This window comes from Ursus americanus, chromosome 3, assembly GCF_024610735.1.
Source record: "Ursus americanus isolate L20-20 chromosome 3, mUrsAme1.1.p, whole genome shotgun sequence".
Lineage (NCBI taxonomy): Eukaryota > Metazoa > Chordata > Mammalia > Carnivora > Ursidae > Ursus > Ursus americanus.
In genome coordinates this window covers 40,314,879-40,342,588 of record NC_142129.1, presented here as the reverse complement: position 1 = coordinate 40,342,588, position 27,710 = coordinate 40,314,879, and the positions used below count along the sequence as shown (strand labels likewise).

The following is a 27,710-nucleotide window of genomic DNA, read 5'->3' as shown; positions in this document are numbered from 1 at the left end:
CCAGGGTCCGGGGGTCAAGTCCCACGTCAGGCTCCTTGCTCAGCGGGGAACCTGCTTCTCCCTCAGCCTGCTGCTCCCCCTGCTTGTGCTCTCCCTCTCTCAGACAAATAAAAAAATAAAGGAAATCTTAAAAAAATAATAATAATTCCACATAGGTGGTAAATGCAATGAAGAAAATAAATCAGCTTGATAGGATGGAAAGAGACTGGGAGAGGGGGCAGGGAGGAAGGGTGTGGCCAGCCAATCAGGGAAGTCTTTGAGGAGGTAGAATGTACTACCTCACACTCAATTAATGAGGAGCCAGACATCATGGGTAGATCTAGAGGAGGAGTGTCTAAGAGGTGGAAAATTCTTGAAGAAAAAAGGAATTTGGTCTTTTTTTGTCCAGAAAAAAAGCCTATGAGGCTGGAGCCTAGTGAAGAAAAGGGAGAGTACTGTGATATTTGGCCTATGGTAGAAAAGGAAAACAGAGTCCACATTATTTAGGGCCTTGTAGGTATGATAAAGAATTTGGATATTATTCTAATTGCAATGACAGACAGGAACTAGTTCTGAATAAGGAATTGGCACGGCATAATTCACATTTTAAAAAGATCCTTCTCTATAAATAACTAAAACTAATAAGATAGTTGAGTAGGTTTGCAATAATCAGTTATGTTCCTACATACCAGTGATGATTTAAAAACAATTAAAAAGATATCATATGTAAAAGTAGCAACAACAACAAAAATACAAAGGAATAAATCAGTTTAAAGATTTGTAGGGAAGTACATTATAAACATTTTCAGAAAATACTGAAGTAGGCCTAAATTAATGAAGATCTACCATGTTCACAAATGGAAAGGCTCAATATTACAAAGATGTCAATTCTCTCCAAATTATGTGACAAATTCAGTACAATTCCAATAAAAATCTCAAGAGGATTTCTTTTTCTCTTTGCGGAGTTTGACAATCTGATCGTAAATTGTAAAAACGAGGAGCCAAATTAGCCAAGTCAATTAGCCAAGCCAATTTAATTTTTAACTTGCCTACCAGATATCAACACTTATAATTAAGACAGTTTGATATGGGGAGAAGAATAGACAAATGAACCAGAACAGAATAAAGAGCTCCAAGATAGACCTAGATATACATAAAAAGTTGATATATTACAAAAGTGGCTTTACAGGTCAGTGGGGAAAAAATGGACAAATAAGTGCTGCTAAGACATTTGGTTATCCAAATAAAAACATCAAACCAGATAATTTAAAGATGAAATGATGAAAACAATACTTTTTAGTAGAAAATATGGGAAAACATCTTTATAACCCCAGAGTAGGGAAGGATTTCTTGAGACATAAAAAGCACAATCTCTAAAGGAAAATATACATATATCTAATTACATTAATATTAAACATTTCTGTACATCCAAAACATCCTAAGGTGAAAAGATAAACCATAAACTACGAAAAAATAATTTCAAGCTAAAAATACTTATTTTTCCAGAAAACAGTAAACAAACAACAAAAAGTCCATGAATCAATAAGAAAAAACTAAATAACTGCATGGAAAAATAGGCAAAGGATATAGAGTTGAAATTCACAGAAAAGGAAAACCAAAAGGCCAATAAACACATGAAATAATGCTCAAGTTCAGGAGTAAGAGAAGTGCACGCAGACAGGAATGGCAAAATCTAAAAAGTATCCATGTGTTAGGGAGGCACGGGCAGTAGCAGGAGTGCTCATGTACTGCTGACTGAAGTAAAAATTGTGACAATCATTTTGAAGAGTAAATTTATTGTTAATATCTGGCAGTAATATTGAAATATATTTATCAAAATAATTCCTAGGTACATTACTGTAGATAAAATTTTGCATGTGTATATAAGGATACATAAAATTATTTATAGCCTCATGGAATCTTTGGAATGAAATATTGTTAATGAGCTAAACATCCATTAACAGGATAATGGATACATAAATTGCAAGTATATTCATACAATACAATACAGCCCTGAAAATGAATGAAATGCAGCTATTAGTGACGATGAATCTCATAAAAAGAATATGAAGCAGAAAAATAAATAATTGAAGAAAGATACATAAAGTAAAAAAAGTTTATGTAGATCACAATATATTGTTAGGGATATATATGTAGATGTAATGAAAGTACATAAATTTCACGGGAATGGTAAACATTAAAATCAGGATAGTTTTACCCTCAGGGAGCAGAAGGTGAATGGAATTAAGAAGGGACACACAGGAGACTTCAAGAATAAAATTATGTATCTCTTTAAGCTAGGTGGTGGGTACATGGTTATGTCTTATTTACTATTTTTTTGTAAACTGGAAATATTTGATAACACAAGATTTAAAGGAGAAAAGTAATTCCAGCTTATAAACTGAAGAATGAAGTACCAGGGACCAGGGGGTAAGAATGGAGAAAAGGAGACATGTTAGGTGACAATGGCTGTAGACCTGAGGAAGAGTAGACTTGAGTATCTAGCACAGTTTCTGGCAGCTGGGAGGTGTTTAACATGCTGTAGCTACTGTTTTGGTGGTTGCTATCATCTTCACCGTCATCATTATCAGGGTAAAGACCAAACATATAAGGGGATTATGAAGGAAGAGAAACTAAATATTTGGAGTAGTTCTATTGCACTATGTGCTTTATGCATCTCTTTTAGTCTTGACTAGAATCTGGTTATAAAGAACCTAAGGCTCACAGAAGCCAAAGCGGGAAGGCACACAGTCTACATGAATTTCTAATTATTTCTTTTCCAATGTTGTTTAAAACACTCTTCTCCCTCCCCTCCAACACACATACACACGCCTTTCCTGCTTAGCAGTGAAAAAAAAATGCAAACACCTCTTCCTCTTTGGTTCATAAGTAGCATATTTTGAGTTAAATATTAATAATTTGATACACCAAACACTTGAGTAGTGGCTTATTACAGAATACTTCTGGTTCTGTTTCAGTTTTTCGTCTTATCCTCCTAACAACTCTGAGGAATACAGGGCGGTTGATTATTCCTGTTTTACAGATGAGTAAACTAAAATCCAGAGAAGCTAAACCATAAGTTGCTAACGTGGTGACCATGAACTTTATCAAATTCTGTGTCAAATACTTTATGATTAAATGGGCATTTTTCTACGTACAGCGTCAGCTTTAACTGTATTTTCAAAAGGTTTTAAAATAGTGGGTTAAATGATTTGCCTAAGGTCACATGGTCCTTGTGGAGCCAAAATTCCAAGCAATTTCCTCTACTCCACACTCGGAATTCTTTGTATTACAACCTATAGCATCAAAATTCAAATTAGAGATATTATTCGTGAAATACTTTTTGTAATGTCTACTGACTGCTAAGATGGAAAGGTTATTAAATATACCAAAACATCTTACTTGGGAGAATAGTTTTGGTTTGTTCAGCCGTTAGGCAGCCACTCCTTCATCTACATGGTGCTGCTTTTCAGCTGAACAAGTCAAGAACTGTTTTCTTTCTAAGTCCTAGCATAGACTTGCTGAAGAAGAAATGAATCTGATACAGTAATTACATAACGTATTTTACAATTCTGAGTAAAGAACAATCGTGAGACACAGCTTGTTCTCGTGGTGGGAAAGAGACCACGAGCTGAGAATGGGATTTTCATTTCTGCTGGACAAGAGTTCTTTGTCTCAGGGTCTCCCCACTCTCGGCTGTAAAATCATGAAGGTGGATGGCTTCTTCATCCTTCCAGCTCTAACAGTGTTTAAATTGGGATGGGATTTAAAATAGAAAGGCACCACAGGAGTTTTGAGTATGAACTCTTCACAGTCTGTTAATATTAGCCTTACTTTCCCAAAGAGGAAGGGCTCTAGCGCCCGAGGTGGATCATTAGCCCCAAATATCCGGGGACCCACAGTACAACAACCCCTCATGAAGACCAAGCCCCCAGTCCCCATTAGGGCGACGTAGGGGCGGGCGGAAAGCTACAGAAGTCCACCAGGCCCGTGGGATTTCAAACACAAGGGCTGTTAATTCTACATTAAGGAACGACGGAAGGCGGGAAAGTCCAAGCACCGCGGGTCCCAAAGGATCAGCTTAAACAGGGTGGCTGTGCGAGCGTTGGGGTGGAGCTTCGAGCCCCGAGGCGGCTGGAGTGTCGGGAGCGCCGCACCTCCCGCCGCATTCCGGCCTCTGGAGCTGGGGTGTGACCGAGAGATGGCCGGCTACCGACGGGAACCCCCGCGGCCCCGCAAGGCCACGTGACCTAGAGCCGGGGCGGGCAGAGGCGTGTCCCGCTCCGCCCCGCGCGCAGGCGCGCTGTACAGGCGCTGAAATTCAAATTTGAACGGCCGCAGGAGGCCGAATCTGATACAGGAGACTGAGGGGTAGAGGAGTGTAGTTTGGGAGAGTCCTCCCCCCTCCCGCCGGCCTTCTGGTTTTCTCCAAGTGACACACTGAACCGAGACTCACTTCTTTTCTTTTTCTGAATTTGAACCACCGTTTCCGTCGTCTCGCAATCGACACACGAAGTCCAGGGCGATGGACCCGTTTACTGAGGTGAGAAAACTTCTGGGCGCAGCCTGCCATAGCCGCTGTCAGCCCCTACCCTAACCCTTCCCACCTTCTGTGGACCTCTGGGCCCACCGGGTGGAGGGCGCGTGCGCGCGCGTGCGCAGCGTGTGTGCGCGGGGGGTCTGCCTGAGAGAGCTGTAGAGAAGGGGGTGGGGGAGGACGCAGCCGGCTCAGCGGCTGCTGTGGGTCCGAGGCTTACGTATTGCGGTCCTGCAGCTGAAGCTCAGGGACGAAAGTTTTGAGTCTGTCCCAAAGGGCGGTAGCGAAAAGCCTGCTGTCAGCCCCGATTATTGTACCACCCCTCTGTAGTGGAGCCCTATGTCTTCCGAGGGAGAGGTTGGGGCCTGGTGGAACTGGTCCTGCTGGAAGTGAAAGCGGGGATAAGGTGTAGGGTGGAGTCGGGTCCTTGAATGACTCAGTGCTGTGTGCGGCCACCGCCTGCAAATGGAATGTGATTTGCGGGATTCATGCACCCCGCAGAATGCTATGCATTTGAAGGGTGCTGTTACCGAAATGACAGCAAAAGGTTAAAATAAGCCAGTACCTGAAATCATTGCATCCGTTCCTACAAAGTCAATAGTTTCTTCAGATTTGATTTCTCAGTTAAGGAAGAAGTTTCGTCCTGGGATTGACACTTGAATGGAAAGGAAACCGTGCTAGCCGAATATATACAAGCAGAGTTAATAGCCGACAATTTAAAAAAGCAGAGTAAAGAAATAGTAAACTTCTTTGTGTGTGTTTACGGAGCATAACATTACAGCAGTACTTAACTCGTCTTTTGTCCTTTGGGAATTGAATATGCATTAATTACGTCATTGTGTCAAGTATTTCTTTATCCTTGGCCAGTCTTGTTGGGAATGTACATGGGCATACTTAGGAGTTTGGTGTTGCCAATTGTCCACTCCCTCTTCTTCCAGGACAGTTCCTGTTCCTTTAGGGTGTCGTGCAAGTTTCAAACTGTTATTTCTTGAGTTGTTGCAAAGTGGGCCTAAAAATGTCTCTACACTAGATTTAAAAATTTAAATGCTATGGAGAGTAGAAATATTTCTTTTTTTGGGAGATGCATAAGTCTAAGATGCTAAAAGTTTCAACAGTTACAGTTTACTTGTATTCAAACATAACAGTATTTATTTTTGTTTCAAATTCTCATTTAGGGGAAAACATTAATTTGTTAACCTTACTTGAGGATTCTGGCAGAAAACCCAGGACACATTTTTGTATTAGCTTTAAAGAATAGGGCTGATCATGCACCATATATTTTTCACATACTTTGAAGTTAAAAGGGATATGTTATGTTACTAAGCTAGGATAGGATTCCTTAAAACAATATTCCTATGTGTCCTGAATATTCTTGTTATTCTCCTAAGTAACTGACAGGAACAACGCATTTTGAAAGTTGGCTGAAAACTGTATTTCATTTTACTTGAAAATGTCAATTCGAAAGCTAGTGCAAATCTCATTTGAAAGAAACTTTTATTGGAAAGAAACCTCTCGCTTTAGTGTGCTCAGAAACATGTATGGTTTACATTATAAAAAGTTAGATCAGTTGCAGTTGGAATAAACAGCTTTGACATCTTTTCCTTAATTGGTAATGAGTGAACTATTTGAATTGGTTCCAATGACTAGGTGCTTAATTATAGCATTCATAACATTTTTGCACTGGGAAGTGAACTGGTACAGTTATTTGTCTTAAAGGACTGAAAATAAAGTGATTTTCTCAACCAGAGTTCCTTATCAGAACCACAGAAAATGATTTGAGAGACTATTTTGTTAATTTTCCTAAAGGTGATTCATAACCATGCCATCCTACAAGCATAGGAGAGATGTGAATCCGTTGCCTTAATGTCAGGGCATTAGGACTAATTCTCTTGGTAACTCCGGTTGAGAAAGCTACAACCATTCTAAACTCTCTTTTCCTCAGACAAGGCTGTTGTGCATTGCTTCTCCCTGCTGTCACTGGCGCTGTCTGGCATACTCCTCTCTCCCTCCCCTTTCTGCTTGGCAAACTCATTTAACCTCTAGCTTGCACTTTGACTTCCCTTCTTCAGAGGGCAGATCACCTTTCACAATGCTCATCTGATTTGGAGTTACCTGTTGAATATATTTCCTGCCAGAATGTGAGCACCATGAATGCAGGCCTATTCTTTCCTATTCAGAGAGATGTTTCCCTAACATCAAGCACATCCAAAAACATTCTGCTGAAATAATAAAGAAAAGAGCCATTCAGTGCAAATTATTTTACAAACAAATAATTATATACAGCAGTAACTGTTAGAACATTTTAGCCATGTTCTTTATTGTAGAAAATTTCAAATTCTCAAGTATAATAACTCTTCATGGACTCATCGCCCAGCAACACATGGCCATATTGTTTCACTGTACTCCCCTCCAAACCCTCCCACTGAGTAATTTGGAAGCAAATTGTAGAGATCATATAATTTCAAACATAAATACTTAAGTATTTATCATTAAACACTAAGCACTTGAAAAAAATCTTAGTGATGTTATCACCCCTAAAAATTTAACGCAATTCCTTAATATCATCAAATATTCTGTCAATGTTCAGATTTCCTGAAGTGTCTCATGGATTCGCAATTTGTTTGAATAAGGATCTAGACAAGGTCCACAGGGCAGTGTCTTTCTATATTCTTCCTTGACCAACCAGAAATAAAGAAGCCATCTTGATTCATGGACAAACAAGCAAGTTAAGACAGATGTTGATCATTATGATCAGCTGGTAACATTTAAAAAGTTATGTTGATATGAAGTTAGTTCTCTTGACAATAAGTTTTTATTTTTATTTATTAATTTATTTGACAGAGGCACAGCGAGAGAGGGAACACAAGCAGGGGCAGAGGGAGGGAGAGGCCAAGCAGGGAGCCTGATGCGGGGCTCGATCCCAGGACCCCGGGGATCATAACCTGAGCCGAAGGCAGATGCTTAACGACTGAGCCACCCAGGCACCCCAACAATAAGTTTTTAAAAAGAGCAATTGGATTTAGTCAAAAGACAGTTTGGGTGTGGAGCCCAATGCGGGGTTTGAACTCATGACCTTGAACTGAGATCAAGAGTCCAACGCTTAACCGACTGAGCCATTTAAAAGACAGTTTATAGCAAAGTGATTAAGAGCCCAGACTCTGCAACCTGATTTTTGAATCCTGCCTTGCCATTTTTTTTTCCCATCTTTTTTAAGATTTTATTTATTTGAGACAGGGAGAGTCTGAGACTGAGACTGCCATAGAGAACCCCCGAGCTAGGTGTGCGAAGTCAGAGCTTTCTGTGTGGGATCTTTAAAGGAGAAAAGCCACAATTAAAATATTCTGTAAAGCGTCTTCTCTTGTGCAATAAATAAACTGCTGTTATTGTTTTGAATGGAATTTCTCTTATTTTTGAGAATTAAGTGAAAATCTCTGTATTGACTTGGGAAAGAATGCTCCTAGAGCATATTGAAAATAATAAGTTAATTTATATTGAGTGTACTCTGCTTAAGAAAGTAGGGAAATCAGGGGCACCTGGGTGGCACAGCGGTTAAGCGTCTGCCTTCGGCTCAGGGCGTGATCCCGGCGTTGTGGGATCGAGCCCCACATCGGGCTCCTCCGCTGTGGGCCTGCTTCTTCCTCTCCCACTCCCCCTGCTTGTGTTCCCTCTCTCACTGGCTGTCTCTATCTCTGTCGAATAAATAAATAAAATCTTTAAAAAAAAAAAAAAAGAAAGTAGGGAAATCAGTAATACCTCCTAGAAAGATTTCTGTCAGAAATGATTTCAGGTGTGTATGTGGCAGAAATTGCTTATTTTAGATTCATCCATGTGGAATATCTTATTTCCCGGTTATGTTAGTTATTGTAGTTTTTTCTTTCTTTATGCTATTATTTAAAGAAGGAGGTGTGATAGTTGAAGGAATGTACCTTATAAATAAAGAACCCTTGAATTCCTGATGCATTATTATAGAGACTTAGGTTAATTGAACTTTATGTTCCTTAGATATATAATTTCTTTTAAATTAATCTTTAGTCCTTATTTTATAGATTATGGAACTTTTGCTTGTCTATTTCAGTTTTTTTAAAATTTTGAAATCTTTGAATCTAATGTAGACAATAGAGTACTTGTGTATGTTTGAATGGCAAAGCCACATTCTTTTGTAACCGACCTCTTGCTCATGGTAACTGAAGATATACTGACTCACAAGTATTCTAACTGACCAGAGTGGAATGTGGGCATGTCCTTGAATGAATAAAATTAGGCTAGTTTTGTATCTGGTAAGTGATATATTTTATCATGGGGAAATTATCATATACATATGAATTTATGTAACAATATCACTCTTGAGTTTGCTGAGGACTTTTATTTAAAGGGTGAAGTGAGGGGCGCCTGGGTGGCACAGCGGTTAAGCGTCTGCCTTCAGCTCAGGGCGTGATCCCGGCGTTATGGGATCGAGCCCCACATCAGGCTCCTCTGCTGTGAGCCTGCTTCTTCCTCTCCCACTCTCCCTGCTTGTGTTCCCCCTCTCGCTGGCTGTCTCTATCTCTGTCGAATAAATAAATAAAAAAAAAATCTTTAAAAAAAAAAAAAAAAAATAAAGGGTGAAGTGAAGGTCTTGTGTTTCGGGAGGCATTTGGTTCATAAATTAACTCTTTCAGTGACACGGCAGTTAGATTTAGCCTCACTTCTTTTAGTGAGGAAATTACTCCTAAGAAAAGTAGAGAGTTATACCTTCCAAATTTAGCTCATGTTTCTTTTGCATACTCAGAGGAATTTTAAAGATTATTCCACTTTAATTAAGGAAATTAAAAAGGTCAAATGGGAGTATAATTCCTTAGTCTTCACTAACACTGTATCTGTGTGTGCAGGCCATATAAACTCCAGCCAATAATTTGCATGCCTCCTTTAGTTGGGTACTTTTGAAAGAAAAAGAATTGACAGGCTCTTGTGTTTGTTCTACCATACTGATTCGAATAGAAGCATTAGTTGATTCAGGGGAAGAATAGAGTAATCATGAGTTTATGGAAGGGTTAAGATATCAAATTAAGTTACTTTTTTATACATTGATATTGAGTTAAATAGAATGGGATTTTTTTTTTTAGTGTTTGTTGTTGTTTTAGGAAATGTCATGTTTTTAGGACTGAATATGTCTATTATCTCTTGTTTACCATTATACCAAATCTTAGTGGCTGTATTAGTTTCGTGGCTATAACAAATTACCACACTTTTAGTGGTTTAAAATCACATATATTTATAATTACCTTCTGAAGATCATAAGGCTGATGGATTTTACTGGGTTGAGATCAAGGTGTTGCCAGGATTGTGTTCCTTCTGAAGGCTCTAGAGGAGAATGGGTTTCCTCGCCCTTCCTAGCTCTGGAGGCCATCTGCATTTTTTGGCATGTGGGCCTTTCCTCTGTCTTCAGAGCCACCAATCCCATCATTCCAAGCTCTGCTTCTGTGGTCACATCTCTGACCTTCCTGTCTCTTTTGTCTCATAAAGACAATTGTGATTATATTGGGCCCACCCAGATAATCCAGGATAATCTTTCCATCTCAAGACTCTTAATCACATCAACAAAGTCCCTTTTGCAGAGCAAAGTAACATTCACAGGTTGATGGGATTAGGAAATGAACATTTTTGGAGACCATTATTCTTGTCACCAAAGCGCTTAAAGCAACCACCATGTTATTTCTCACGATTCAGTGGCTCTGCAATCTGTGTTGGGCTCAGCGAGGCTGTGTTTCCAGTGGTGTCCCCTGGGGTCATGCCGGAGTCTACTGGGATCTGGGAAATTATCAGGGACTAGATGGTCACAAGTCTGGTGGTCGATGCTGGCTCTCAGCGGGGCCAGGTGTCTCTAGCATGCTTGACCTGGGCTTCTCCACCTGGTGGCAGTGTTCCAAGAGAATGAGAAAAACTGCAAGGCCTCGGAAGCCCCAGTTTGGAAGGCTCCCAGTATCACTTCTGCCTCATTCTGTGGGTTAAGGTAAATCATAAGGCCAGCCCAGTGCAAGGGTGTGGAAATAGATTCTACCTTTGGATGGAAGCAGAAAAAACTTCTGGCCATTTTAAGTCTCATATAACCAAACCAACTTTACACATTTTATTCATATTACATCTGCAATCATTTTGACATTTGGGTGCTTATTTGGTGAATTTTGACCTAACTTACATAGGATTTCACTTTGGAAATGTATTTAATATTATCCTATATGGCAACTGGTGATTTTAGAAGGTACCTCAAGTTCTGCGAAGTTTTGACTGAACTTGTGTTTTGTTTTTTTTTTTAAGATTTTATTTATTTATTCGACAGAGATAGAGACAGCCAGCGAGAGAGGGAACACAAGCAGGGGGAGTGGGAGAAGAAGAAGCAGGCTCATAGCGGAGGAGCCTGATGTGGGGCTCGATCCCATAACACCGGGATCACGCCCTGAGCCGAAGGCAGACGCTTAACCGCTGTGCCACCCAGGTGCCCCTGAACTTGTGTTTTAACACTGCTGTATTACATGTACAGAAGCTGCTGGAACGAACCCGTGCCAGGCGAGAGAACCTCCAGAGAAAGATGGCTGAGAGGCCCACGGCAGCCGCAAGGTCTGTGACTCACGCCAAGAGAGCCAGAGAGCCACTTTCAGAAGCAAGTAACCAACAGCAACCCCTACCTGGTAGTGAAGGTAAAAGACTGTGTGGGGGAAAAATAAAATTTGCATCTTTTAAAGGAGATAAGCCCCAAACATTTCATTGTGTGTGTAGAAAAACCCAGGTTTTTGGGAGACAAATGTAATAGTGGCCTCTGGGGGAAAGATGAGCCTTCTGTTCTAGTTCAGGCCAATTATATTAGGCCTTGATCTACCAGACCAGACCAGACCAGAGTATCCAATAAATACTTCAAATTAATCGGTCGAACTTCATTTTCCTCAACCCAGAGTTATCCTTAAAACCCCCAAAGGGAGAAAAGTAAAGGAGCAGAGGGCCCCATACATGGTGGTGGTGTGGAGTTTACCTCAACAGTGCCGAACAGCTGACCACCAAGTTTTCAGCTGGTCTCTGGCAATGAGCAGAGTAATGAAAGGCAGACGTGCTTGCAGATCTTGAAATTTAATGAGCCTCTTCATCCTGTCTGTTGAACCAGCTCTTTAGAGCTAGGCTCAAAGTACAGGTGGTTAATCTAACAACTGGTGAATTAGACAAAAATAAATAAATATACACAAACAAACCTAAACACACCTGGAAACTTATCTTATTCTTCCCTAAATCCTGGCATCCCCCGCCTGTATCAGTAAGTTAGCCACCTTGGTCTTTTCCTAGAGTGTGGAATCATCTGGAGATAATAACTTTCCTTAGCATAAATTTAAAAAGGCATGTAGAAAGAGAGCATTGCAGAAGGCAAAATCAGTATTACAAAAGTGATGAGGGCACAGGCAGGCTCACAGTGATTTTGTAAGCTAACCATAGAATGGGGATGGGAACTTATTTTCGTATATTTACACGTATATTTTGAAGAGAGGGAATACCATATATACACATATATGGTATATATATTTTACACATACGTGGAACATATGTTACATATGCATATACGTGGTATATGTATTCCACATATGTGGTATCTATATCAGACATACATGGTATATATGGTATTCGGTCAGGAAAATAGAGGCCTAGCTCCAGTTCAGGATCTTTTTCTGTTTTCGTTGTGACACAAACTTATACAATGAAATGTTGAGTACCATGTACTTTAGTGGCTGGAACTATGTTTTGATGCTTCAGTGGAAATATTTCCTGTTTTATATGAGAACTATAAACTTAATTCTGTATTCCCAGGTGGTGATACATGTTAAAATAGGAACACTTTCAAAAAATGATGAGTTAATAAAAAATAGATCCATAAGTGAGTTACAGAAGATGAGAAAGTTTCATAATGTCTGTTTGATTAGATTGACGTCTGTGAGGGCAATCACGACTCGCACGTAACAGAACTTCGGGTACTGCCAGAGCAAGAACACTGGGTCAGACAGCCAGGAAACTGGCCTCATATGCAGTTTACATTCCTATATCCTAAAATGTTAATTTCCCAGGAGATATATTAAAAGTCATTCTTGGGTAGAAATAATATGCCTTATGTTTGGGTAGCTCCTTTTTATTTTAGGACTTTTAAATTTATTTTATAAGTGTCCATGGCAGCTTAAAATGTGAAATGTTATGAAAATATAAAAACAGTTGTGCCAATGGTTTTGCCTGGTATTAACCAGATAAATCAGTTGTTTTTTTGGTTCCCTGCCTTTCCTACACCTTGAGCCAGGTTCTCTTCTAACCTTGCTTATTATTGTTCACAAAAAATTGTTTTAAAAACAGAAAGCCCATTTCTACCCTTAGCTGTGTCGTTTTAGGCAGGTAACGTAATTGCTCTGGGCTTGGTTTTCCTTATCTAAAAATGAGGTAATTGGGCTGTGTAATCTTTAAAATCACTCCAAACATTTGTTTATTCTATGCATATGCTTTTTATTTCCTGGTGTCTTAAGACTACATAAAGTATTAGGCCAGTATCTTGAGAATATTATTTGAATATCTTTTCATTCGGGTGTTTTAAACCATAAATTACATGTCTGCTTAAAAAGAAATATCTCATATCAGATTTCTAACCTACTGAAAGTAGAATTTTATATATTTCTTGTTGTAAGAAAATCATTTAAAGAGACTAGAGAAGCATCATGTTTTAATTTGTTAAGTACCTGCTGCTAGTTTTCAGGCTATGAGATATTACGGAATTTTGAATTTTTTTGGGGGGGTTGTCTTTTTTTAATCTAGAGAAGTCTTGTACAAAACCATCACCATCAAAAAAACGCTGTTCTGACGCCACCGAAGTAGAAGTTTCTAACTTGGAAAATGAAAAACCGGTTGAGGCAGCTTCCGCCAAACCCTGTCCTCCAAGTCCTCCACCTCCTCAGGCACAGCCCCCAGCCCCTGCTCCCACCAGCGACGCTGAGGCTGTCCCCGCACCCGTGCCAGGTGCGAGGAGAGGGCTCAATTCAAGACTGGAAGCAGCAGCGGGCTCCTCAGTGAAAACGCGAATGCAAAAGCTGGCAGAGCAGCGGCGCCGTTGGGATAATAATGATCTGGCAGGTATGAATGATATGGATGGCGTGGTCCTTCAGATCTGTTTAAGTCAGATGCAACTGGGTAGGTTGACAATTTGACATGTCGGTTAACACACGAAAGACCAATGCTCCTGTTTTATCTATCTCCTCAGTGTCCATCACTTACAAATAGCTTGTATATCAGGAGTATCTTTATCAGTTGGTTGTGTTCTCATTGAAGTAGATGCTGAGTCGATGCTAAGACCTGGTTCTTAGACCAGTTCACAAAAGCTTGGTCTCATAACGGAATTATATTTGCAGTAAAAAACAATCGAGAACAAACTATACCCTCGGCATTATTAGCACTGCAGATCTTCAGCTCTATATTTTTAAGAAATCCTATTTCGTGGATTAACTGATTAAATAAATTTGAGGGGCTAAGGTATGCAATGCTGTTTTGTAGAGGGGAGAGAAAAGGTAAACACTATTAGCACCTACAACGCATGCTACACTCAGGTGCTGGGAACCATTGAAGCGACCTGATCCTTGTCTCCCGTGGGCTCATACTCAGAGGAGAGTCTAAGAGCAAATCAGTAGTCGTGCAGCAGGGTTATGTGTTCTGTGAACAATTTTGTCTCCTATCTTGTTAAAAAAAAAGCCTTGAGATGACTTACAAAAACAACTGTATTACAAAACAAGAAAAATAAGGAAATTCTAGGGTGAAGAGAAGACAGAACAAAGAAGGGAAAGGCAAAATACAGGCTTTAAGGTCCACCTCACTTGCCAGAGTTATGAACTTGCTAGCAGCCAAGGCAAGGAGGTGAAACACCATCACTTGTATGACTACTGTTTATAAGATTAAAGCAGAACCGTGGCTGGAACTAGGACCCAAGAGAACTTTCCTCCCTGGCTCCTCAAGGATGACTTTCTAGAAGGTAGTTAATGTGTAAGGTTACTCAGGATGGGCAGGTGGCCTGGCTCCAGGCTCACTTCCGTGAACACAGTTCCAGAGAGAGCCAGGAGACTACAGTGGACAGCTCAGTGGCAGTGGGGCCTCACCCAAGGAAGTGGTCCTCAAGCTTTGGCTTTCAGCCTGGCTCCTGTGTAACAGAAACATTTGGACCATTGGACTGGAATCTCAGGAGTGTGGTGGAGCCCTGGGGTGTGCTTTTGTCTTTTTTCTTTTTTTTTTTTTTATATCTCTGAATGTTACTCTGATGCATAGCCAGAACGGAGACCAAGTGATCTGAAGAAATGGATGGACTACATAGGTTTTAGGCAGTCTTTCATAAATGTCAGCCTTTGGTCTGAAATTTTGATAAGTATTGGACAGCAGAGCATTTAAAATTAACTGTGTAAAGCGCTAGGCATTCTAAATATTTTTTGTCCTAATAGAGTATAGCATTTAATTCTTATAAAAATCTCATAACCTACATACCACTTTTTTGTTCATGTTATAGAAGAGGAAACTGGGTTCCGAGAGGCTAAGACACCTGACCAGAATCCGCAGCTAAAATTCCAACCTCCATTGTTTGACTCTAGGGCTCAGCTCTTGCCTGCTGTGGCCAACCTGATGTTCTCGGGCACGGAGGGGGTGCAGATGCTCCGTGCGGTCTGTTATAGCTAGTGATTTTAGTAGTGAGGGCTAACCGTGCTCCTTTATGATGCCTCACGAGGCTAATCGGTAAATGTGTCTAAACACGAGGATGTCTCATTTCTGTTTGGTAGGAAATTTCTATGGGAAGTAGAAAGAGGGTTGTGATTTAACGCATGGTCAGAAGAACAGCCAAGGCCATAAACATTCTAGGACAGAAAACACTGCAGCAACGATTTTGAACATTTTGAAAGCAAATGTTAACAAATGCCTATCTCAGCCTTGAAAATCAATCTCATTAAGGCGTCACAGCCTAATTTTAAGTACTGAAACTTGAAAATAGAGTGGTTGTGGTGAATGATGTAGATGCTCTCTAGGACTGTGGGTATAAGCCAGTTAAATGAGGGATTGTACTAAAATATAACTGAAGCTTCTTTTTGTTTATTTATTTATATATTTATTTGAGAGAGAGAGAGCATGAGCTGAGGGAGAGACAGATGGAGAAGAAGAGGCAGACTCCCCGCTAAGTAGGGAGCCCGATTGTGGGCTTGATCCCATGACCCCGGGATTGCGACCTGAGCCAAAGGCAGACATTTAACCGACTGAGCCACCCAGGTGCCCCTGAAGCTTCTTTTCTGATAAAGAATAGATAGAAGAGCTAGAGGTCTATTAAGCCCATTCCTAAAACATGATAGTAAAACTGTCATCTGCTTAGAGGACAGGACTTATTCTCAGGAACATCAGAGAAGTATGCAAAAGGCTATTGCAGGGACGGTGGTAGTCAGGGAAGCTTTTCTAGAGGAGGCAGAGGCAATCAACCTGGACACTGAGGGACTGCTGGCTTCAGACAGTGGAGGAGGTATCCCTGGCAGAAGTAACAATGCATAAAAAGGACAGAGGTACTGTAAACAGCACAGACATAAAGAGTAGGTATTTTCTGGTAGAAAAGCAAGAGATAAGGTTGAAGAAAGCAGCAGGGTCCAGAGCACATGGAATTTAACCAGGAAGTGACGGGGAGGTACTGGGAGAGTTTAAGTAGACAAATGTGGTAGAGAGATCACTCTGCATCAGAATTGAGAAGGGACTGAACAGGGCAGAGACTGGAGCAGGAGCAGGAAGACCAGTTAGAAGGTTAATGTTATAATCCCGGTGCGGAATGATGACGGCCCGCGAAAGTGAAGAGGAGAGGCGGGATCTGTAAGATTTAGGAGGGAGAATCTCTGGGTTGTCTGGGTGGTGGAGGAGGAGAAGGGAGAAGGAGAAAGAGGCCATGACGAGGAGGAACATGTTTGGGGCAGTTTCAGCGTCACATATGTTGCTCGGGGTGCCTGGGGAACAGCCGAATGGAGGTGGTTGGTAGGTAGAAGGAGACCACGGAGGATATGGCCCACGGGCAGAACTCGTAGAGGATGATGTCACCGATGGAAGCACAAGGGCTGCAGAGTGTGTATTGGCATCTAGTGACAGCAGCAAAAGCAACTCCAAGGCAGCGGTGTAGGCAGAGGCGGGTTCAAGTGAGTTGAGTGGTGAGAGAATGTTGTGCAGGGCAAGGGGGACGGTAGCTAAAAAGGAGTGTATGTTGATGAGAGGGTGTTTATTTTTAGCTCTCAGATGAGACAGAGCTAGAGACAGATGAGTGTAGTTTTGTGCAGAGAATAAAAGAGGTTTTGGAGGGGTAGAATTGAGAATTCGGGGAGAAGTATAAGGTTTAGACAGTAGGAAGGGTACCTCTTCCATTGACTGAATTTGTGGAGTAGAAAGTGCTGTGATTTTTGGTTTCCCTATGTGTGCTTTATGCATACAGGCCTTCATAAGGGAGTAGATAGATCTATTCGAGATCTATCTCCACATGAAGTAACTGTGGGAAAACATTTTAGTCCAACCCTGTGCTGTCCATAGGGTAGACACTAGCCATATGTAGCTTTTAAGATTTAAATCAGTTGAAATGAAGTGAAATGTTTCTTAGTTGCCCTAGCCTCATTTCGAGTGCTCACGAACGACATGTGGCTAGTGGTTCTGTCCTGGATAGCATGGATATAGAACATGTCCATCGTTGCAGAAAGTTCTATTGTACAGCACTGGTCTCATCCATTTTAAAACAATACGTGCCTGTGGACTATGTAATCTTAAATTGTGCCGTCTTATAACATCATGAGTTAATTCTAAAATTATAACCTAAGCATATGGTACCTTCAAGCATTCATAATCCATTAAAAATTGGAAAAAATAGGTGTAAGAAGTTTGTGTGTTTTTTTTTTTAATTTAGACTGTCATCTGATTTGAAAAGATATTGTCAAATTTAAGCAGTGTGGTAGTTTCATGCATTCGAGAGCTTTTTATTAGTTCTTAAACCTACTAACTAACAGTTCTGAGGGGAGTGATCTTGGTATTACCCATATGCATAACTCTTGAACATGGGTTTTAACTCTTTTCCTGAAAACATTTCCAGATGATATACCCGAAAGCTCACTCATCTCACCGATGCCATCAGAGGAAAGGGCTGCCTCCCCTCCCAAACCAGCCCCCTCGGACGTCTCAGCAACTCCAGTTGGTAGAAGGGGCCGTCTAGCCAACCTTGCAGCAACTATTTGCTCGTGGGAAGATGATGTAAATTACTCATCTGCAAAGCAGAACAGTGCACAAGAACAGCCTGGTACCACTTGTTTATCCAAATTTCCCTCTGCAAGTGGAGCATCTGCTAGGATCAATAGCAGCAGTGTTCAGCAGGAAGCTACATGCTGTTCCCAAAGGGACGGCGAGGCCTCTTTGAATAAAGCTCCATCCTCGAGTGCTGTGGGTGTATCTTTGAATAATGCTGCAATTTCCAGTTCTGTGGTAAGCAATGCAATATTGGTCTTCGGAAAATTTTTTTCCTTATGAGTAATAATGTATATGGATGTGTAGTATTTTAGAACGTATATGTAGTGTGTTTGTGTTTTTAGAAACTGGTGTCATAGAAAGTAAAAACCGTAAATTTGGTAGCCTATCCCAAGATAAATTAGTAGTTGACAAGTAAATTACACTAATTTCATACAACTCCAAGATGTATAATCATGGAATGAGGGAGCCTCTTCTTAGCCATCAGGGAGAGCAGTGAACATTACCTTCTCTGTAGAATGCTTTATGTATGTGCTTGTAATATAAGATATGGAATTTCTCTGAAAAGACATATAATAAACTAGTAGCTAAAGTTACCTTCAAAAGGCTAATTGCTGAACAGGATCGTTAAGGGTGGTTATGATAATTTTACCATATAGCCTTTTGAAATGTTTGAAAGTTTTATCTTGCACATGAATTACGTCTTCAGCTTTTAAAAACAATCTTAAAAAAAAGAAAAGGAAAGTATTATGTTTCTGAGCATCGTTTTTAAATATAGAGCCAGGTTTTGGCATTAGAGAGACCTGCATTCAATCCTAGCCCTGTCACACAATTAAAAGTGTGGCTTTGGACAAGTTACTTAATCTTGCAAAACCTTATTTTCCCATCTGTAAAATGGGGAAAGAGGGGTTATTGGGAGGATTAAATGAGAAAATGTGCATAAAACCTTTAGTAAAATGCTTGGCACATAGCACTTAAAAATATGTTGTAGTTAGCCATCAAGTACATGATATGATAATTTCGTTAAATTAATATTATTAATAATAATATTGACTTAATTAAAAGACAAAAATATGCAATGTGGTCTCATACAGTTAAAATTTATAAAGGTGCTAGTGAGATAATCTGAAAGAAATTGTTATTTAAAATAGGGAGTGACCCCACCCCTTATTATGAAATTACTCGTCGGTGTATTATACATGCTAAACTACATATGAAAAATTTGAATAATAGCATTTTCTAAGTTGACTTTTTATCAAACTTTCCAAATTGGTTTGACCTATTAGAGAGAAAGAATTTTTTTTTTCATAAGTTTACATAAAGGCTACTAAGCAAATAGAATTAGACTCGTTTTGTTATGACTACCTTTAGATATCGTGCATATTGTTATTTACCCTATGTGTTATCGTGTTTCAGAAAGCTGCTTCTTCCCCAGTGAAATCTTCTACTATATCCATTACTGATGCTAAAAATTGTGAGGGACAAAACCCTGAGCTACTTCAGAAAACTCCTGTCAATCCCCTGAAAACAGAGGTATCGAAACCAGTTGAGAAGTCAACCGTGTCCCAGACAGTTCGGCCCAAAGAAGAACTAAATAGAGAAGTTTGTCGGCAGTCTCAATCTAAAGACAAATCTGCAACATCAGGTTATGTATCTTTTAAAAAATCTAGTTAGTGCTGACTATTTTCAGGGTGTCTGTCCTCAGCATTTTAAATATCCAGTTGTGAATTGTACGGTGTTGGTTTGCCATGGCAAGTGCCTGAATGTAGGACATGAGACTTCTTCAAACTCAGCTTTAATTTATTGAATGAATATTCATTAGTGGAGACTTGCCCATTTACTGGTCCAAGTATGTAACTTGTTACATTTTAACAGTTTAAACGTGGGTTTTTTCTAGAATGACCATGGTAGATACTTTCTTCTATACTTTTTGATGGAGACAAAGCATATACAACTGGAAATCACATTTTAAGGGCAAAATGGAGAAACATTCTTGTATCCAAGTATGCAGAGCCATGCTTTGCAAACTTCAATATGGAGGCACACCTAATAGCAAAGGAAAGTGAATGTGTATACAAATGACTCCACTCCCAATTATATTTGTATGTGTGTATATTGTGTGTGAGTAATACATGTGAAAGTTCCAAATTACTCCCTGTAGTAAACTGATGCTCCTGGAAATCTGTATTCATCTTGTGGGGATTTACACCTTCTGGCATACCCCCACACGCTGTTGGTTGAGAAACACAGCACTAAAAAATATGGTTCAAATATATTGGAGATAAAGTTCACTTTGAACTATATTCTGTTTTCAATAGAATTGCTTTTGGAAGGACTTTTTTTTTTTTTTTTTTTTTTTTTTTTGAGAGAGAGCGCGCACGCGCCTGAGTGGGGGGGAGGGTCAGAGGGAGAAGCAGACTCCCCACCGAGCAGGGAGCCCAATACGGACTCGATCCTGGGACTCCAGGATCATGACCTGAGCCGAAGGCAGATGCTCAACCAACTGAGCCACCCAGGCGCCCTGGGAGAACTTTTAATTCAAAATTTTAACTTCTTAAAAATATAATCTCTCTGGATACTGTAGTTCCTCATAAAAGAGAAGTAGACCGAGAGATGAGAGTGGGAATCCATCAGTTATGGGCTAGGAAACCAGCAATCAGTTTCCGGGTGAGCCGAAATGAGAAATGAGCTGGAAACAACTGCAGAATCCCCACATGGATGAGAACTAGTTACTCTCAATTTTCTGAAGACTTATGGCATAGATAAGAAGCTTTGTTTTTTAAATTTTTATTCTTGGCTATTGGCTATGCCCAGTATATATTATCAGGGCCTCAGAGATATTTAATTTACATGTTTCTTGGTATTCTTCATGCATTCTAGTTCTAGTTTGCAATATGGTATGAAGTAACATGTGGCGTCTTCAGACTATGCCTATGGGTCAAATTGTGCCCTTTACCTGTTTTTGCAAATAAAGTTTTATTGGAACACAGCCATGCCCATTTATTTACATGTTGTCTGTGGCTGCTTTCATGCTTCAATGCAGAGTTGAGTAGTTACGACAGTGGTCACAAAGCCCAAAATATTTACTATCTGGCCTTTTGAAGGAAAATGCTGATATCTGACAGAGATAAACCTCTTTATGGCACAACGCTATCCCATTTGTTCTACTTTAAATGTACCTCATATTATTTCAAATGAATACTGTTTTAAGACTTTGTAGAATCAAGATATCCCTTGATAAAAGTCAATAATCTCTAATTTTTCTTTTGAGAGAGAAAAAGGATTTAATGCCTGTATTTTATAGTGGACTTCCTAAAAGCAAGATAAAATAAACTGGGCTGTAGAAATAGAAGTAGTTATCATGGCTAGGACCCTCCTCTTCTTTCTTTAGAGAACTAATTCCGATAAATGACTTTCAAGACATGGAATTAAATAGAATGATATGGTACACTTCTTTTTTAAAGCTGTTTTCATACTGTTTACTTTCCGAATGAGTAGTTTAAGTAGAATCGAAGCAATTTAGAGCCATACTGGATTTCAGAACTTTTTCAATACAAATTATAATTCCTACTTATTCTAAAGAGCCTCTAAAATGTGTGTGTTTTCTGTAGGAGGAGTAGGAATTAAGCCTTTCCTGGAACGCTTTGGGGAGCGTTGTCAAGAACACAGCAAACAAAGTCCCGCTCGGAGCACACCCCATAGAACCCCCGTTATCACTCCAAATACAAGGGCCATCCAAGAAAGATTATTCAAGCAAAACACATCTTCATCTACGACTCACTTAGCACAACAGCTCAAGCAGGTCTGGCTCACTGCTTTAACATTATTCATTACATGGTCTCGGCATAGAACCTAGAAATCAAACTGTGAATTCCAATACCAGTCTTTTTGACAGTGATAAGTAGCATCTTGGTTCCCTGTATCGCTTACTTCAAATTAGCAAATACTATTGTCTTGTGTTCCATGCGTATTGTGAATTTTTTAATCTTAAAACTGAAGACAAGCAAAATTTAGTAGTATCGGAATATTATTCTTAAACATACCATTGGCTCTTGTATTAAAATACAGCTTTTGGTGGTTTTAGGAACGTGAGAAAGAACTAGCATGTCTTCGTGGCCGATTTGACAAGGGCAATTTATGGAGTGCAGAAAAAGGCGAAAACTCAAGAAGCAAACAAGTAGACACCAAACAGGTAGTGTAAACAAGAAAAATGAAGTGAACCACACGTAGTGCTGGGAACTAACTTGTGGTCCTGCATTGTCAAACTGCTCTTTATCCTGTTCAATTAACTGTGCCATTTTCCATTCATAAACCCCTTCAATGTTCATACCAACTCTGCTTTTCTCTTGTGATACTTTCCCATTCAGTAGAACTCTTAATGTATTCACTGATAACCTACTTAAAATCAAAATTTTAAAATGTGCTCTCATCATTCAATTGATTTCATATTTCTTTTAATATTCCACTTAGATGCTGGTTCTAAAATGTTTCTCAGAATCTACTTTTTTCATTAATGATGGCATACTCTCCCCAGATGCCACACTGTTAGACTATCCATAATCCTTTCAGGTCATCAAATATGTACCAAATTTCTCTTTATTCCTTCATTACTTACTGTCAAATTTCATTCATCAGCCTTCAGCAAAGTCCCTACTTATAAACTACTTTCTGTTTCATTTACATGTACAAAATACTGTATTAGGATATACTTTCAAGCTAAAAATAATAGAATGACATTTAAAGTGGGTACCAGTAGAAATAGAAAAATACATTTAACCAGTATTCTCTGAGAAAGACCTATTTAATTGATTTTGGTTTTTATCAGGTCTCTTGTTTAACAAATCGTGTTTCCTAGGGTTCTGACCTAACCCTGTTTTCTTCTCATTTGCCCTGGGACGTCTCTTCTCTGTCCTCGCAGACATGCTAATGTGCTTGACTGTGCTGTATTCCCCTCTCTCCGGAACTCCAGGCCTGGTTGGCTGGTAGAGCTCTCTGCACTTCGCAGCAGTATATTCTCCATGTAGCCTCTGTCTCCACCTAGGGCTTCATTTGTACCTCACCATCTAGAACAGTCTGGGAGTACGTCCTTGCCTCCTTCGTCTTATTACCACGTCTTCCCCTGGCACACACACGAACACATACACAGCCAATATACCGCAAGCTGCCTGTCCTCTCTGTTTTCCTCCACTGTTACCTTAATCACTTCCAGAGCTTTGTATCGAAAACCTTGCCTCTAGTCGGGCTACTCTCCCGTCCCTCTTACCCACTGCTGCCAGACAAGTATTTTTAAAAGGCAGATATCTGTGTATTCCCTTGCTTAAGGTCCTTGGACAGCTTTCCATAGCTAGCATCAGAAAACTGTCTGAAGTGCTTGGCTTGCCATCTAGAATCAACCGGAATCTGGCTTCTCACCGCTTCTCCACATGTGTGTGTCAATCTGGTCACGCAGACTATTTGCAGTTTCTCAAATGGACCCATGTTTTCAGATCTCTTTGTCTTTGCCTTGCTATTTCTGTCTGCAAGGAGTATCTCCATGGTGAGCTCCTACTGCATGAGGAATAGGTCAAACTTTAATCCCCTCTGGAAATCCTTACCTGGCCCTTTTCCTTAGAGGCCCTTCTTTCTTCCACCGTCATCCTGTTCTTTGCCTCCTCCGAATATCTATCTCCCCGTAACTGTTTCACCTTTGCTTTCCGCCACCGTCTGCTAGAGCCTTATCTGTCTTTATCTGTGTTCTCAGGGCTTGGCTCACAGGAGGAGCTCGATAAATTGTCCTTGAAGGAAGGAATGAATGTGCTAATCCCTCCCATCGGCCTACAGCAAGCTGTGTCTGTCATCTTAAAATAAAAACAACTCTCTGGACCCCCTATTCTCCTCCCTTTCTTTACCTCCTTTTCATTCAGGCTCTTCCAAAAGACTTATCTCTTGCTGCTTACATTTTTTCCCCCTCCCTTCTCTCTGGGTCTCTCCACTCAGGCTGTCACCACTACCTCCTTATCAAATTCACCAAAGATCTTCAGTCATCCATTTTTAGGCATTTAACTTGACCTATTAGCAGCATTTGGCATTGTTGATTACTCTCTTCTGTTTGAAGCACCTTCTTCGCTTGGTTGCCAGTATATCATATCATGGCTTTTCTGCTACATCCCTAGAAATATAGGACAACTATTTTGTGCTAAAGAATTCCTGCTAAATCTGTGGAATTCCTCCTCGGTTGGTTGCACATTTGCATGTAAAGAACATTCTGGACACAATAACAGCAGATTCAGGGGTCTGCCTCACTCAGAACTCATCTGTGGTATTCACCAAGGGAGCAGTCAAAGAGGTGGGAGGAAAAAGGAATTGAGTGTGGTGTTACTAGAGTCAAAGGAAGAACCTTTCAGAAGGAAGGAATGGCTGGTGTTGTCAAGTATGTGTTGTCAAATGTGGACTGGACCGAGACCACCGGGAGACCACTGGGTTTTGGAAGAAAGAGCTTGTTGTTACTTGGCAAGAGCAGTTTTAGTGAAGTGGTGAGGGGGGAATGCAGGTGGTGGTGGGTGAGGAGCAGGGCCTGAGGGCAGAGGCAGGCCTCAGAAGTTTGGTTCTAAAAGGGAAGGGAGAAAGGAGGTGATGGCTGGAAGGGGATGAGGAAGTGAAGTATGGTTTGTGGTTGTGTTTATTTTGTTCTTTCTAAGGAGACTTAAATCAATTTTAATGTCAAAAGTAAAGAGGTTTATAGGGTGCCTGGTGGCTCAGTCAGTTAAGCATCCAACTCGATTTTGGTTTAGGTGGTGACCTTGGGGTCATGGGATCTAGCCCCACCTTGGGCTCCATGCTGAGTGTGGAGCCTGCTTGGGATTCTCTCTCCCCTTCTGCCCCTCCCCACTTGCACATGTGCTTGCACTCTAAATAAATAAATTCTTTTAAATAAAAAAGTAAGAGGTTTATGATAGAGGAATAAGTGACGCTGATTGATAAGATGGAGTAAACCTTTCAAGAGGTAAGAGTGGATTGGAGGAACTCCGGAGCATCATGAAGGGAAAGGATTAGGACAGGCTCCCGGTGTGGTAAGAAGGAAAAAGGAAAGCAGTGTTTGGGGACAGGTGATTTTAGAATTATGGTGACAGAAAACTGGTAGAATTTCTATCTGGTTACTTCTGTTTTGTTCATCCTTAGGGAAGGGAAGGTGACAGGTGTGATACTCTTGGAGAATGGGAGAGAGAGCTGACCTGGAAAGAGAAGGACTAAGGAGTAGTATTGAGAGTCAGGGGGGCTATGAGAGCATACATTCCTAGTAGAATCAATCTCACAGTTGTGAGTTTTTCCTCTAAGATATGTCCAAAGAGCCTGGATATAAACATGGAGATGGTGGGTTGTTCTAGGGATAGGGTTTGCTAGACATAAGGAATAAAAATACAGTTGAGGTGAGGGAGTTGAAGATATTGGTGAGATCGTGGTTGAACTGAAGGGTCATGAGGTCTATCCTGGATGGAGGTGTAAGAAAATAGGCAGGGCTGACAGGAAGAAAAGCATCAAATGGCCAGAGGTCCCCATGAGGCCAAAGAACAGGATCTGGTAGGAATTGCTGAGTAAGAGAGCTAGAGAGATTGAAGGGTTTCAGGGGGGAAGCTGACTCCAGGGGATGGCTGAATTGGAGTGGTGGTGAAGGTCTTTGGAGTTGAAGCATTTACGCAACTGAGGGGCCAGGATGTTGGCTAGAAGGTACTTGCGGCTGCCGATACCACCCAGATGATGGCAGGTCTTGGACTGGAGAAGTGGGGATGGCATGAGCAGGAGAAGAGAAGTACTAAGAGCCTGGAATTAGAGACTCCCTCATGTTGTCAGGGTGTAGGGGAGAGAACCACCTGTATTACAGAAGGCTGTAGGTAAGTCCCGCCTTCACAGGGGAGTCAGTCTACAGCACAGCATTCGATGGTTTACTCTGTGTTCGTGCATCAAAATCTCCTTCTAATTTGAGAATCAAAATAGTCTGGAATCAGAATATGTGGGTTTATAAACTGACCCTGCCAGTTACTGGCTAAGTGTGCAAGTCACTTTGCTCCTGTGTCTGGATCTTTTCATCAGTAAAATGGAAGTAATAGCGCCTAACTTACAGGGTTATTGGGAGGACTGGGGAGGCAATATGTCAAGTGCTTAGAAAGGTGACTGGCGCGTATTAGGCTCTATTAAGCATTAGTTGCTGTTATTCTTACTCCTATTTGATTATTTCTACTATTGCTTTAATCATAAAGCCTTTTCAAGAACGAACAATGAATGTTTCTCTTCCATGGCCTTGCAAATGATTAATAAAGACTCAGATGAGGGATTTTTTTTCTTTCCTCTTTTTCCCACATTCTGTTTTTGTTCTTTGTTTTCTTTGCCTTTTACCCACTGAGTAAATGTTAAGGGGAATGTTGATGTAGGAACTGTCAGTAGATTTTATAGGTGTGGGATGAGATAAGCGGCCTAGGGGAATTGCTTTTCTCTGTGTGTGGCTTTCACTTTAATCGGTTTATCTAAAACTCTGATGCTGCTGCGAATTTTCCTTCTTGCCTCCTAGTCTCTTAAAGTACGTCCTGGGAATTGCCGAGAATACTGAACCAGCGAGCGCTTCTGGTGTTCTAAACATGGCTGGGACCTTTCTCATACATTATTTTGTTCTGAGCAAGCCTATATAGAATAATGGCTCGTGTTTGTTTCATTTAATAACACGTAAAAAGAAAAAAAAAAATATAGTTTTGAGAAATAACATAGTCATTTGCTTTTTGTAGGAAATTCACTGTCAGAACACTCCCCTCAAAAAACATCCAGCTGTTTCAAAGACCCCATCGCTTCCAGTATCAGAAAAGGTGACAGAAAATCAGACACCAGGAAAACCTTCTCGCACAGAACCTACAGGTCAGCATTTTCTACTTCTGCTCCACTTAAATGTAGCTTTCCGTCTACCATAGTTTTGGAAATTGCATCGGAAAGCCCAGAAATACTGCTTTAATGTAAAAAGATAGATTAATTTCTTTATTGCTGCTCATTCTTTCATTTCTAGCCATGCGATATGCTTCTTCCTTTGTTCTCTTTCCGGACTCAGAACTCATGCTCTTATGGGAGGATAAATTACTACAGCTTTTTTTTTTTTTTTTTTTCCTGAGAAAGATGCAGTCAGATCTGTTGAATTGTAGAGTGTGCGTGCTCCTTAATTTAGCTTCTCTACAAGTGTTTCTATAAGTTGAATTCTTAAACCTAGTGTGCAAAGATGTATAAACAAAGAGATGACTTGCGGCTCTGTTTGTAATAGTAATAAGGTGTAATTAATGTCCATCGGTAGAAAACTGTTTCAATAAATGGTGCTAAATCCATGTCCCCAAATATTATGTAGCTGCTCAAAACAGTAAGATAGCTTTGTATGGAATGACATTTAATAGATCATAGACACTTAAACTTTTTGTTTTTTAAAATTATGGTAAAAAACACATTACTAAAATTTACCATCTTAACAATTTTTAAGTGCACAGTTCGGTAGTGTTAAGTACATTCACATCGTTGTGGAACAGATCTCTAGAACTTATTCATCTTTAGAACTGAAACTATATACATCGAGCAACAACTCCCCATTTCCTCCTCTCCTCAGCCCCTGGTACCCACCATTCTACTTTCTGTTTCTATGAATTTGCCTACTTTAGAAACCTCAAATAAGTGTAATCATATAGTATTTATCTTTTTGTAACTAGCTTTTTTTTTTTTAAGATTTATTTATTTTAGAGAAACCTGGAGTGCAGGGGGGAGGGGCAGAGAGAGAGGGGGAGAGAAACTTTTGCAGACTCTGCGCTGAGCATGGAGCCCAACACGAGGCTCTGTCCCATGACCCTGAGATCACAGGCTGAGCGGAAACCAAGAGTTGGACACTTAACTGACTGCGCCACCCAAGCACCCCTGTAACTAGCTCATT

General features: G+C 40.4%; 2 protein-coding genes across 6 annotated transcripts in view; one reads left to right on the top strand and one right to left on the bottom strand.

The window, feature by feature from the left end:
- The window catches only part of MATCAP2 (microtubule associated tyrosine carboxypeptidase 2), a 125,977-nt gene that overhangs the window by 67,361 nt on the left and 30,906 nt on the right, over positions 1-27,710 (bottom strand). The window contains exon 1 of one of the 2 annotated variants that reach the window (XM_087860906.1): positions 4,436-4,552. The exons of the other annotated variant lie outside the window; for it this stretch is intronic. Within the exon in view, the coding sequence (XP_087717032.1) occupies positions 4,436-4,552 (117 nt within the window). Of the gene's footprint in view, positions 1-4,435; positions 4,553-27,710 lie in introns of those variants that run through there. 2 annotated transcript variants of the gene reach the window in all.
- ANLN (anillin, actin binding protein) overlaps positions 1-27,710 on the top strand; it is a 118,235-nt gene that overhangs the window by 64,788 nt on the left and 25,737 nt on the right. For 3 of the 4 annotated variants that reach the window (XM_087860904.1, XM_045792862.2, XM_087860903.1), the window contains exons 1-8: positions 4,382-4,522; positions 11,034-11,190; positions 13,325-13,639; positions 17,637-18,022; positions 19,202-19,430; positions 21,397-21,587; positions 21,870-21,977; positions 26,539-26,665. In XM_087860904.1, the coding sequence (XP_087717030.1) occupies positions 4,505-4,522; positions 11,034-11,190; positions 13,325-13,639; positions 17,637-18,022; positions 19,202-19,430; positions 21,397-21,587; positions 21,870-21,977; positions 26,539-26,665 (1,531 nt within the window). In that variant the 5' untranslated portion in view covers positions 4,382-4,504. Of the gene's footprint in view, positions 1-4,381; positions 4,523-11,033; positions 11,191-13,324; positions 13,640-17,636; positions 18,023-19,201; positions 19,431-21,396; positions 21,588-21,869; positions 21,978-26,538; positions 26,666-27,710 lie in introns of those variants that run through there. The other variant, XM_087860905.1, reaches the window with a different exon arrangement.